The sequence below is a fragment of the Varroa jacobsoni genome, unplaced genomic scaffold (assembly GCF_002532875.2).
Source record: "Varroa jacobsoni isolate VJ856 unplaced genomic scaffold, vjacob_1.0 scaffold_7, whole genome shotgun sequence".
Taxonomy (NCBI): domain Eukaryota; kingdom Metazoa; phylum Arthropoda; class Arachnida; order Mesostigmata; family Varroidae; genus Varroa; species Varroa jacobsoni.
Window position 1 is genome coordinate 242,268 of NW_019212909.1, and position 14,091 is coordinate 256,358.

General features: G+C 42.7%; 1 protein-coding gene across 1 annotated transcript; it reads right to left on the reverse strand.

Moving 5' to 3' along the window:
* Window positions 1–2,034: 2,034 nt before the first annotated feature.
* On the reverse strand, window positions 2,035–12,388 carry LOC111260508 (uncharacterized). The gene is made up of 10 exons (XM_086969419.1): window positions 9,976–12,388; window positions 6,693–9,193; window positions 6,267–6,487; window positions 5,868–6,100; window positions 5,408–5,633; window positions 4,949–5,225; window positions 4,390–4,563; window positions 4,089–4,167; window positions 2,470–3,628; window positions 2,035–2,185 (listed from the first exon to the last, which is right to left on the reverse strand). Exons 2-10 carry the CDS (start codon window positions 8,373–8,375, stop codon window positions 2,035–2,037), a joined length of 4,203 nt encoding a protein of 1,400 aa, XP_086825545.1. The 5' UTR covers window positions 8,376–9,193; window positions 9,976–12,388.
* Between the last annotated feature and the right edge of the window lie 1,703 nt (window positions 12,389–14,091).

The window sequence follows — 14,091 nt, forward strand, 5'->3', positions numbered from 1 at the left end:
CGCGGATTGAGTACGCTGCGCGTGAAGTCATCATCACAAGTATACATAACAATAGCGAACCATAGTATTCTTTAAAGGCCGATTGAAACAATTTTTCTTTTTTAATTGTTTAGATGTCACGTAATTTCAGATTGAAGCTAATTATTTTTGGCGTTTACGCCCTTAGATTGTGGATGATGATGATGTCCGCCTTTGATAGTGTAACTATCCTAGCTAATGTAAAGCATCATTAACATTACGTATGAGTGAGTAATCAAGTGATCTGATGCTGAGCTGCAAAGATGAATAACGATTTGGAAAAAAAAATGCTTATGTACTAAACTACTGCTTTGAAAGACCGGTAAGGACGAGGTTTGGAAATCGACATTTTGAAATTTTGATTCGTTGGTACGACCAAGATCCTTATAATAGCTGTGACACTTCGGAATGAAGTAAGATTTAAGGTCTGCAATTGAAATCTCTCATTGGACCATATTCACAAAAAAATTCTTTGCCATAGAAAATGCCGTGTACTGTGTAACCATCTGTTAACTAGTTACAAGCGAAAACTGAGGAACCGTTTTCCAATGGATTGTGTAGTTTCAAATGAAATACAAACTGAGTTGATGGCTGCAGAATAGTCAACAAACATGCTATTATTATTTTGATTTTGTCACTGAAAATGGCTTCGGTATGAGCATACATCTCAAACTCAGCACACGTGGGATGAAGGCGTCCTTCAATCGACAGTTGCTACTGTGCTGGATGGAATAGCCGAATTATCGGCGAAGGTCGTGCAAGTGCTCTACAATATTAACAATAATAATCGTAAATAACTTATTTCTATTCCAAGGCCTAAGGCTTTTTGATTAGTTAAAGCTCCTTAGTGTATCATCTTATATATTTTCTCAACTATTATCATTATTATTATTATTATTGTCATTATCTCATTATAGTCCATAGTATTAGTTTTCTCTTAACAAACAACAACCGACACATAAAATCCTACCCGTAGTCAGCGGCATTTTAAAGAAGGGGTGAGGTGAGAGGTAGAATGGGAGCGCGGGAGCGGGAGCAATATATTGCGGCAGCCAGGTACTCATGACCCCTCTAGCCACAGCGTTAATATGACGAATATCGCATGGCCCTTGACTGGCCAATTTAGGTCCACACAGATATCTGACTCAATGTGCCCCTAACGTCACTTTTTTCGTTGCTGCTAGATCATTTTCGAAGGTCATATTTAATGACGGTTCTAGTTAGATGAGTCTCTCATCTACCGAAACGAAACGTACTTCCAAAAACGGATATAGTTGAATATATAGATGGACATAGTCGAATTAGCGGTCTAATACACTCATTTTGCTATTAAGCGTGCGGAAAGCTAAGCTGTCCTCTATTTACCGTTCGGAAGCGGAAGAGAAGAACCGACATCATGACAAAGTATGTGCTCTACTGTCAAGAAGGTATTCATTAGCTACTTTTATTGACACACTTCTCACCTAGTCTAATAACTATTTCGGTCCGACCTACGTGTCGACGCCGTCTGGACCCATCCAAAACTCAACTATGAATAGTTCTACGTTTTGGACATGTTGACATGTATATATAGGTTTAGAACTACAGTTGCCCCGCTGAGGCAGAAAGATCATGAGTCATGACCAGATAAGTGTTTGGGAGGGCGCTCAGCCACAACAAACGTTTAGCAAAAAGGTACCTTCGTCTGCTGAGTTAGTTCTTTTTAATGACCAATGGATTCCGGATCGGCTTCGGCTAACGTCTTTCCATTATTCCTATGTCCATGGCGATCAAGGTCGAGATCAATCGTTTATTGATATCCAGCCATGAAAAAACTGCTTCGTCTAATTGCCGTGTGCATCGTGTTAAATAGATTGCTTTGAATGATTGTAACACGACGATGATTGTTGATTGATTGATGGTCAAACAGTAGATATATTTAACAAGATGAGCCCGTTCTATTTCTAATTCATTTTTGCTCCGATTGTGACAATCGCCTACACCTGCGCACCTGCATGCACTTATGTATATCCGATGTCAGCAATACTGTACACTGCCAGATGCAGCATGGCACCGGGTCGAGGCCCTCAACATCCTGAGGTCAGCCCTACGTGCAACGAGATCGATCGCTGCGAGTCGTTGGGTGGGCGAAGCATCCGATTCAGCCAATTTCCAATCGGGTAATTGCCTATAATTAAGTGAGAACAGCGAGTTTGAACGTAACTTTAGCTACTAGAAAGGTGCACTTGGCTAAAAGGATCGCAATAGCAACCGCGCATCCTGTGTATGTTTTGGGCTATGTTTTTCTGGCATATACCGATCGCTCGAGACAGAAGTCAACGGCCCGATTGGAAAGATCGAAAATGTATAGTATTTTTCATAATTTCTGTGAACTTTCATGTGCCTATTATACATAAAGCAGTGTGCGATGTAAAAAGGAAACGCAAGTCAAACAAGAATATACGCACGTACCTTGGCCCGTGCTGAGGGACTGTGCTAAAGGCACCGTCCATCCAGGCGTTGTTTTCACCAACGAGACCGTTTATGCCGGGAAGGTGGACCTCTTCCAGTGATGTTACTGGCCACGGCGGCGTCTGTGACGTTAATGAGCCCCACCGTTCACCTCCCGCTACCGACACTCGCCATAGACGAGCGCGCCGTTCTCTAAGTTCACGGATGCGTAAAGCTTCGTCGAGCGAGCACGTCATCAACGGATTGCATAGGTCGGTAGTATTTCTGCTACGCCGCGATCGCGGCTGCCGGCCTTTGATGTGGTTGTGTTCCCCACGAGTTAAAAAAAGTAATTCGTTTTCGTGACGGCGGCGGACTGTCGTAGCCATCGAGGACATTTCGAGGTCCAGCTCATCTTCCAGCGATGAAGCTCCGCTGCAGCGTGAGAGCAATGGTCGGCGAAGCCGTTTTCGATCGAGAGTCATCGTGTGCGTATCTTTAAGATCGAGTGTCAAGTTTGCTCGGTTGGCTGGTGCTCCACACTGCATTGATGGGGCATTAACAGGTTCAGGCGCGCTAAGGGGCACACGACGAAGGCCACCGATTGAAAGACTCAGGGGTGTCATGCTTACGGCCATTCCCGCAACTGGATGGCTCAACGCGCGACCTAGGGGTATGTGTGCGTTCACGCGCCGCGGTACATCAAGATAATGGTTATTACTATCAGTAGTATTGGTATTGTTCAATGGATTATTGCTAGCGCTGGTCAGTAGTGTTGATAGTTGTTGCGACGGGGTCGACTGTATCACGGACTTTGGGGCTACTGCTCCGCCAGCATCTGAAGGTTCCGATGAGAACGTTTCATCGGCGTAGTCGGCGGCACCAAGCCGCGCTGATGCTACATTAGCTCCTATTTCAACGGCTTCAGAGGCCACTGGCATCGAACTCTGACGTGGGTCTGATTGACAGTTCTTCCGACTTTGAAATAACAACCAGTGATTCACACTTCCGCTGACAGCTACCATATGGCGCCCCGAACGCTTGCTACTGCCGTGGGCGCCATGTGCCGGTAGTCCTGGCAACGGCCCGAGAGATGTGACCGGTGGAGCATGAAGAAAGAAGTACTGCGAGACAGTGCTCATTAAAAAGCATTGGCCGATCAACATAGCACAGCTCATGTCTGAAATGGATGTACAAGGAAAGGAATAAGGGACAAGGAAAGGCCACATGTTTTGCAGCGGAGTACAACCAATAGTACGTATAGTTATACAACGGTCAAGCAGAGGGCTTGTTAATGTCTATAGTCCAGGCATTCAGAGGTTCTGTTGATTTGCAAACAAGGCATAGCTGACCTAGTACCTATTGCCCTCACAAACGTAGTAATAATGTTAAAGCAAGCGTAGAGCGGGGAGGCAAACAAAGGTAGCTGGTGGAGTTATGATTATGAAAGGAGACAAATTATCGCACGGACAGCCCCTAATAGAAATAGTATTATATTTTCTCTTACAAAGTTATTATTAAATATGTGTCCCTAGTTTGTCAACTACAAGACGGCGAGTGATTATGGTATCATTGCTAAAAGCCATTACCACTGCGATTTGTCGATGCATGACGTATTGGTCTATTACTCCTATACTTACAGATACCGGAGGCCATGGAAGACAATGGAGGAATACACGGCAGGCTTGCCGTAAGACCCGTCAACTTGAAGAAAATCACCTACAAAAAAGACGATCGATAATAAATGTATTAATAATCTAAAATTTGATCAGCTATATCGACAGATCTGATGTAGCATGTTGAATGCCGAATTTTTGTCTAATGATGCGAATAAATTACGTCCACGAAAATGTGAAGCGGCTAACAGTCTTGTTAATGAAGCAAAACGTTGATTTTTTTATTGTTGCTCGGATGTAGTGAAGCTACTTCATTAACTGATACCTGCAATCGAGTGACGGTGTAGTGCAGATGGAAGACGGTAAACTTTCGACGAAGTGCGTGCTGCGGCAGATATCGGGCTGTCAGTTTTACACAGATGACGAGCGCGTAGGTGCCCAAGACGAACGATAGAGCCTGTATCAGCATCAGGTACGGCGACGCATTTGTTGCTTCCAACTGCATTAAAAATAGTAACGTGCTTAAGTATAGCGAAGTCGATCGCAAATCGTAATATGAAAGAATAGACCTTTTACCACGCTATTGGCACTAAGTGGTTACAGCTATAAGAATTTCCGATAAAGAGTTCCTCGAAAATGTAATTGGGATGTCCTCCCAGCACTTTGTCCTCTGTCCCAAACAGAGTATAGAGTTGGTTATCCAAATCTAAAGAGATTTTTTTCGACATTCGTAAGAATTTCTCAGGTACAGTTGAGGAATATTTTTGCGAATGAAGTTACTTCTTGTAAGACGATCATTTTTTTCTACACAGGGAAAAAGTTTAGGGCGCCATTTTTCATGTACCAGTTGGTTGGCTCAACATATGGCGTATACGTTAACGTACTCGGTCACCAGGATGAATGCCCGCAAGTGTACATACGAAGATAACCCCAACGAGGAGTACGGGTACCGCCAGCAATTGATAAATAAAATATCGCATCAGACGTTGACGCTTTCGCGTGAGGATTGGTCCGGGACCGCAGCACGGCGGCAACACACAGCACAAAGGCGGACCTTTAAGGGGCATGCGTTGGTCCGCCAGCAGTTCCCAGAGCACCTGACAGCCACCGGCATATGTCGCTACTAGCTCATAGTACATCACCAATGAGAATGGAAGGTATCTGCAAGAAGTAGATCCACATCTAATGTTAGCGAGCTAAACCTTTTTATTGATGAATATAAAGCGTAACAATATGTTACTCGACCCCCTCACAGAGGTTCAAAATATATCTAAGCAATGTTTAAGTACATAGTCTTCCAACACGAATAAAATGACCCCGGTGAGATCTAGATAAAGACTCACAGCATGACGAGAGCGCTGGCGACATCGTACATGTGTGGGAAGATGGCAGCTGATAGGGCGCAGATGGCGGTGAACGGGAACACTGAAAGCGCTGCACACGAGAGGAAGGCGGCCCGAGGAGGCCATTTGTTGTAAAGGTAAAGACATTCACGGGAGAATACCGCTAATGTGACCAGCACCATCCCTGTCTCCATACAGCAAAGTAGCACACCCCAACGGCCCAGTACTAGAATAGTAATAACAGAGAAACGGAAAACAGCAGGAGAGTAAATAACGAATACAGGATCGACAGGTAAAAGCAAATCGAACTGCTACTAATAATCGTGCTCCATGTGACCAAAATCACATCTTGGTTATGATGACTCGTGGCTGGCTGCACTAGATATAAGGCTAATTGGGATTTTCGAATGGGCAAACGTAGAAGTAACGAAAGCCGAAACAAAAAGTAATCGGAATTTACCGGCAAAATTCTCAGCACCGGTGGGTAAATAGCCTTTGTCGAGTAGCATAGAACAGTTGTGTCGTGTTAGGGTATTACGAGTTGCCAATACGGATTTGGATCGTTGCGACAAAGCTTCTACTTTTACTGGTGCCAATGCTGCCATGCTCGTCTGTATATTAGGAGGGGCAACATGTCGCCAGACACCATCAGGTTTCTCGTCGTGAAGTCGCAGGTAATCGACCTCCTCCTCCCTAGAGGCGGGTAGTTTCAGTGTGTTGAGTGAAAAAGTTGAATCCGTACAGGGTGTCAATTAGTAAGTACTTAAGAGCGTTATTATTGGGTCATAACTTAGTAACTGAAATCAATTCCTATATGAATATATGAAAGATCAGTGAATAAATTTAATCTTTAGTTCACCTATGCTCATCTGGTAGAAATGTTCGTTGTCGTGCCCACTGGTTGTTAACGCGAAAGTTCATTACATTCGAAGACCAGCCGCTTCGTTTTCTGATTGTGGACCTGAGAGGGGCTCTGGCTGCTTGTACCTGTTTCAAAAAACGCGGAAGCCCAGAAAGAAGCTGGCCGTGTTGTTTGAATGCTTGACTAGATCTTCTGAATTGGGCCACGAAGTCCATGTCCTTAAAATACGAATCCAATGATCAATATTATTGTCTACTAACAATCGTCCATTATTTTAGAGCTAGTAAGTGTTTTTACTTTTTTCTAACGATTAGTAAAACAACGTGTGGCAGGCAGCCATCATTCAAGTAAGAATCCAGCGCATGCTCAACACCTATTCCGAAAATCTAACAACGCATTTGTGGAGTAACCTCACGCATGTACCTGCTTCAAGTCGACTGTCGCATTACCCATATCGATAGCTTCGGAATCGGACGAATTGCCCAACGACGACTCTATTGCATCATCTTTTTGGCTCGTTTCGTTAAAACCATAATCATCGCCGTAATTGTCCTGGTCGCCCGAAGCCAAAGCGGAGGTTCGCGGCCTTGAACGGTGTTGTTGTTGTTGTCGTAGTGCATATAGGCTATGTAGACGTTGATGACTTGAACTCAGCGTTTGTCGTGCAAAACTAGTTAATCTGGTCAGATGCTTCAGCGTTATCCTAGTCATGTTCGATACTTTTAGTTTCCTTTCCTCACCGCTGTTTCTTTTCGCTCTGCTTCTGTCGTCCCTAAGGTCTCTGCTAGCGGCTTTGTCATAATTTACGTCGTTATTACCGTTATAAGTCATATTATTATTATTCTCAATATGAATATTATCATGATGATCGTCGTCATTATCCTCATCAGCATTAATATTATTTGTCCCATAACGATTATTTTGGTTACTGTTATCACTCTGGAGTGACAACGTCGTCGTTGTCAGCAGGCCCCTTTTGGCAGGTGGCTGCGACGGCCGTAGTCCCGTCTGTGAAGTTCGGGGCGAATGCTGGTTTTTATTATTCTTGTTTTCAATAACGTTTATATTGATTTTATACTTTTTGTAGTTGTTGTTGTTTGCGAAATGCGAAGCGGCCATGGCAAAGCTTGTAAGAGTGGAAGTGGCAAAGTCCTCAGTAGTTTTTGTCGTCGTGGTGACTCCATAGAAAACGGCCAACAGTTCTTGACGCGCTTCCGACGGACGTGGCTTCGTTTTAATTTTTTTTTTGTTTTGTACGCGAGCATATATTGAATATAGCGAGTTATCTCGTTGTCGCGGTTTTCGCTGCCATCGTCGCCCCCCAATTTGGCCGTGAATGATTTCATCGTAGCTTTCATCGTAACGACGACTTGTGACAAATACTTGCTTGTCAGGAGCTACCACAATAACTGTAGTAACATCTGTCACCGGCCTCCTGTTTACTTTTCCTATTGTTTTCGATGTAGCTGTGGTCGTTTCTGTATAGTGAAATGGTGAGACTGTAGCTTTCTGGTGAAGGAGTTGGAATTGTGATGTTAACGGTCGGAACGATAATAAGGGCGAGGATGGTGGCTCCATGGCCGGCGACGGTGACAAAGACGTCGACACCGAAGTCGAAGTCGCCAGAAACGGGACCATGAGCATGTGCGTTTGATTGATGAATAGTACTTCAAGACTTTGATCCTGGGACGGTCCGTCACGTGTCTCCGACGTCCTGAGCAGACCTTCGCCCCGGGTGGAGGTCCTCTGCGTAGGAAGTACACCCGGAATAGAATAAATTGATGCAACAGCAGCAGCAGCTGCAGCAGCGGCAGCAGCAGGAGGTCGGCCATCAGCAACTGCCGAAGCCCCCCCCGCCCCCAGCACGAGCAGCAGCATCATCAACAACAGCGGTAACAGTTGCAATGGCAATAACAGCAGCAGCCCGGAAATATTATACGAAGAGGAGAAGCACGAGAAATGATTCTGCCATATTTTTTTTTTTCGCGCCAACAACTTTTTTTGCATCAACAACGCGTGCAAGAGTTCTCCTCTTTTTTGTCGACGAAAAAGCAGCTGTTGCTGTAAAGCCTGAGCGCATGACAACCGAAATGACAATGGGCGCATAGCATCCGGACTTAGTAGTTGTCCACGACCGCTTCCTTTTCCAGTTCTCCGGTTTACTTTTTCGCCGCCGCCAATACCTAATTTCGGTTCATCATCAGCTCCGTTGCGGCTGCTGCTGCTGCCCTCCTTGCCGTTATTGTCTATCGATGTTGCCAATTGCTGCAGCTGCTGATGCAGACGGCGGGTGCGGGCGTCAGGGCGTCAGCGCCGCGAATTTCGAGCAGTTGGTAAATTGGTCACCAACCAACTGAAGCTGGTGCTGTCGTATAGCTGTTGGCTTTCTCTTGTTTTTGCTATAGAGTCAACAGTTTCATCATTAGCTGCTGAAAGACCCAATAAACGCTGAGCACTGACACGGGTTATTGAGGGACAGTAGGCTAATAATAACAGTCTTACGCATAACGAGGAGGAAAATGAAAAAAACTGGCGCGATGCCGTCTTCGTAATTGCTGATAAACGAAAACCGCAAAGTATGGACTTCTGTTGATGGTAATTTGATTGCAGCTGGAACTGCAATAGCAGCAGCAGCTGCTGCTGCTGCAGAAGGTGCTGTTTTTGTTTTGTCGAATGACGGTACGTATTCACAAGTTGCTGCTGGTGCCGCCATCGCTGGAGAGGTGACAGTCTCGATTGGAAACATCGGCTGTCCCGAACAGCCCATGCAAATGTAGCCTTGTTTCTATTCTCTGGCATTAATTGATGATACATTGCGTATTTCCACTGTCCCGTTGGATTCCCCAAGGTAACCGCGCTACCGGCTTTATTTGACGCGGCGCCAGTCACCTCGCTGGTGCCTCGATCGTCGGTGAATCATTCCCCTACAATAGCAAAATATCAAAATTAGTGAACTTAGGTTATACAACAAAAAAAAAACGAACGACCAATTTTTTCAGTTAATTACTACTGCCTTTTGCTGTGCCGCCAAAAAGAATAAATGTTTTTGCATGGTAGAACGCTGCCGCGCATACTCGGCTTCTGTTAACGCTTGCAGTGCTATAATAATAAGAAAATAAAACATTTCAAATTAAATAATACCTACAGTTGCATTTCATCGTCACTAATTGTGTGGCTTTACTAGTCTAATATGGGGCTGTTCTGAACTCCACATAAAAAAACGAATAAACGAGAGACCGCTTCGTTCGAAAATGTTTCATATAATACATTTCTCTGCAAGCATTATTATGATTATGGAAGAGTTATACCCTTTAATACTGAGCACTCCCCGTATGTAAATGGCTTTTTGAGCACATCTATTCTTTGTGACTTTTGTTGGTACAGATATTTTTTTGTCACCAACCGTCAAAATGTTTAGGTTCCATACGTTTTTTTTTTTTTTTTTATAGAGAAACGAAATACGCACAAATCTGCTTGCTGACAATAATAAAGCATATTATTATGACATCACTGTAGTGGACACTTAGATCTTCTCAGCTAACAATGCACTAACATAACGGTTAGTACTAATAGGTACACGCTCTCCGATTATGCAATCCTAATTTGAACTTCTAATTCATACGTAGGACTCAAGCCTAGTTCTACCACTGCAACCGTCACACAGCTGCTTCATTGGCCTATGCGTATCACTGATTGTCCAGCGAACCTCTTCATTGGCTCAGCGCTGAAAAAGCCTATGTCTTCGATTTATATCTTGCGCTCGACACCGATCGCTTACACTCGGAATGAATTCGATCACGAAACCAGGCCCTTCCTATATAACGTGAACATTGTGGATTAAAGAACTGTTTAGCTGTCAGTATTTCTCAAACGGGACTAACTGCTAAGGCCGCCGATGGCGCTTGTGCAGCCAGTTAAGCCAGCCAGCCAGCCATGTCTGTGTAAGTGAAACTCGTAAAAGCTCAGAGTAAGCGTTGTCCTTTTGACAACTGGTCTATCGTTCTTTTAGCTTCTACCTCTTCTCACCATCATTCTAGTTGACTTGCGCACGCAGCAACCCTCGCGGGCGACGACAGGCGATGTTAGGGGTCAGTCCCGTGCCGACCAGGTGCACCTCCGAAATTTTGGCGGCAGGTTCTTGAAGGCCTGAGGCGGCGGCGCGATGTCCACACGAAGCCAACTTCCCGTGCGCGCTTGGCTGACTATCGTCGTCGTTGTCGTATCGAAGAGTCTCGCGCTCCCATGGAAAGACAGTCACCAGTGCTACTCTTCGCTAGGAGCCTCGTATTCTATCGACGACTAAACACGCTGCGCACGCATAATCTTACTCGGCCCCTGGTTCTTTAAAAGGTAACCACATGAGGGCGCCACGTGTGTAATTAGAAAACCAGTGACGGCGCGAAGACCCACCCTAGGCCAATGAAGACTTCTGGCTCCCCCCAGTTCGGCAGGGAAGAAATTGGCGATTTGTTGTTCCAAACATAGTAGGTAAAGCCTTTTGAAGGTATATGAGATGCAGTCAGTACATGCTGAGTGCATCGGACAGTCGTTTAAATTGAACTCAATTTAATCTGATGTATTCGATGGGCTATGAGCTATAATAAAGAAGTTGTTGTTATCACCAGAGAAGATTAACCTAGTCCATATATAGAAAAATGCTTATTTCTGAATATTATTAGTAGTTTAGGCGTTTCGCGCGACAAACTCGCTAGAAGTTAACTAACGTCGCAGAATATGCTAAAGATTTAAAATGACTTAAAAGAATATGAAGCACATAACTTTAATAATGACAACAAACGGCCCTAAATTATTCAAATCAATCACCTTCTTATTTTATCCTCAATGAAATATGTATTAATTTTTTCATTCATCGTGAGTTGCTAATCAGTTTTAAACCATAATTGCTTAGACCGTGCATTAGATGTAGCGTCAGCTGATTCCGAGAATCTGATATAACGTATATGAAATTGATTCATTCTTGATATGTTTTTTAGTTGTCTGTTCAAACATCTTTGCCGCATTCTTAATGTGACAAGAAAATTTATTAAGACTGAAATTTCCATTATCTATTATCTATCTACTCATTTTGAACTTTTGTTTATGTAAAACCCAATCCACCAGTTTTTTGCAAATACGAAAATGTCGCACACTTAAAAATGATCAAATCATTCTGTGGAATATCGTGAATAAATGAATATGAATCGACGGGACCCTTCGCGGGTCGAATGTGGATAACGTTCGTTTGAGGTCAAGTTTTTGTCACACTTCAACGTGACACTGTAGCAAACCTGTGAGTGCAATAGGTAGAACAAGAACATTATCTCTGCTACAATAAAAAAATACGTGCTCTATGAAGCAGCGTTTCAATCTAGACTGGAGTGAGCCTTCACTACCCAGGATGTTACTGCCCTCGAATGAAATGACTAACTCATCTTCAAATCCTGCATGTGAGTTGTTGTCCACGTATTAACTATCGTATTGTACTGAACATAAAAAATTCCACTCAAAACAAGAGGATGTATCTGAATATATTCATTATATAATGACTAGTTCCTTTTATGCAGTTATCTCCAAATCTCGGTGAGACATTTTTTTTCGAATAAAACTACAAACGTAAAGGTCCGTATTACCTGTGCTACTCGTACACGGGATACGTCCAGCTTCGTCAGTGAGTAAAAACTAAATAGTTACGAAATCAGAGAAGCTTCATAACTAGTTGATGAACGCTCATAAATCGATAATAAAGGTGACTTTATCATAAAATCAGCCTGTCATAAAAACCTGATTTAGGAAAAGTGTTTTCTTTCAGCCTCAACCTTGCTGTATAGTAATGAAATTTAGATTTATTTGAGATGTTAAGTATGAAATAATCACATTATGCAGGTATTACTATAATAAGATCCGCATCCGTTTAACCATAGCCTTAGCTCGGCAAGAATGGCAATTTTCCGCGATATAATTAATTGAAAATCTAAACGGGAAAGTCCTGTTTTCAGTTTTCTTAAACAAGTGCAGGGTAGAAAAATAGTTACCTTAGATGCTGAATGTCTTTTTTGGAACTCGGTAAGTACCAACTTCGGCAGCAAAATTTGTCGTGTCCGTCAATATTTCATAAAAAGGTTCATCGTAGAAAAAAATATGTAACGTACACGCTAGAGAACAAAATGCCGTTCATATACGAATCTAGCCAACGCTATTAGAAAACTCGCGTTAAGAAGATGAGTGATTTTCGATTTAGGTTTTGAGCGTGGAGAGGGATTAAACCCTCGTAGAAAGTTGTCCACTTACCCATCTTGTTTTAACAATGGAGGCAACATTAATTCATTTGTATTGACAATAAGGAGGAAAACTGACAATTCTTCTATGTTGGTTTCCACTGGTCAGCTGGAGAAGAACGTGATACTAAATTGGTGTCCAGTGCTTCATGCGCTTTCAGATTATTTTCGTAAACGCGTGGAAGAACTAGAAAAATGAGCTTGAAAAAACCAGAACTTTTTTAATCCTTAAGGAGTTTAAGCTAAGAAATTTGCAAAAGAAATTTGATGAGACGCTAGAAAGGATGCGGGCTCTTGACCACCGTCTTCAAATCATGAACACCATCAAGCAACAGAATCGAGATCTACAAGGCACCCTCAATGAGATGAGGAGCTTCATCTACAAGATTGGTATTTTGATGATAGAGATGAGGAGATATCTTTGTGGTGTCGTCTTCGTCCAAATAAAATTGTCGAAGTCTTCCGCTTCAGGATTTATGATGGAAATGAGCTTTTTAAACTAGCAATGTTCGTCATACACATTCTGTAGACCTGCTGTATTAATCATGTTATAATCAGATGTATACTTAGTCTACTCGTAATATTTTCAGCGTCAAATAAAGCACGGGGATGGCAATCATCAATGTATTAAAGTTGCTACTATAACAAGATATTATATGGTAAAAACCGCTGCCTCTCAAAAATAATTCAATCAAGGCTTCGACAAGCTTCGGTAATATGTTGTGCACAGACTTCGTTAACGGACTGGACTCCTTCATCAATTGTATAACGTCACGTGTACTTCATTCATCCGTACGCGGAATTCGATAAAAGCTAACGGCAAATCGAAGTTTCATAAACTGAATCTTTATTGCCATTTCTACCTAAATCATGCGCAAAAATCAATAAAAGAAATGTACATATTAGAAGTGGTTTTCTTTTGCCCATGTCTACGTTATTTAATAATATTAATATTCTTAGATTAGCTATAGATTCATTTTTGAGGTGAATTGGCACTCGGGAGGAAATTAACATTATTTGTTGAGCGTGATTTTGTTGTTTACGACAATGCTAACACCACCGTCATTCTAGCCAACGGATCTTCTCTCATGTATTATGATGATCTACAAATGCGTTATGAAACGTTGACACCAACCGATCATTCCGCGTGTCTCATTATTGGTAATATTGCTCAGTTCGAATCGGTGTTCAGTATAAGCTAGTCGCATTTATATCAATATATATTTAGTTTTTAGAACAAACCTTGTGGATCGCAGATGCGGCTCGTTGACGTAACACTACGAGATCAGAATCTTGACGACTTCAATAGGACTAAAAACTACGGAGCTGGGCAGTGTAAAAGCGTATGGTGAATTTTTTTCATTATATCAGGCAATAATAATTCATACAACGCAATTAACGTTTCACTACATAAAAAACTATATCCAAATTGCCTAAAAATAGTGACGTTTCTCGTAACGTTTTATGATAAAATGTGCTCAAGAAGAAAGTATTTGTGATGTGTCGGCTGATACAAAGGCTGTGTTGGGATATAAAATCAAGCCTTG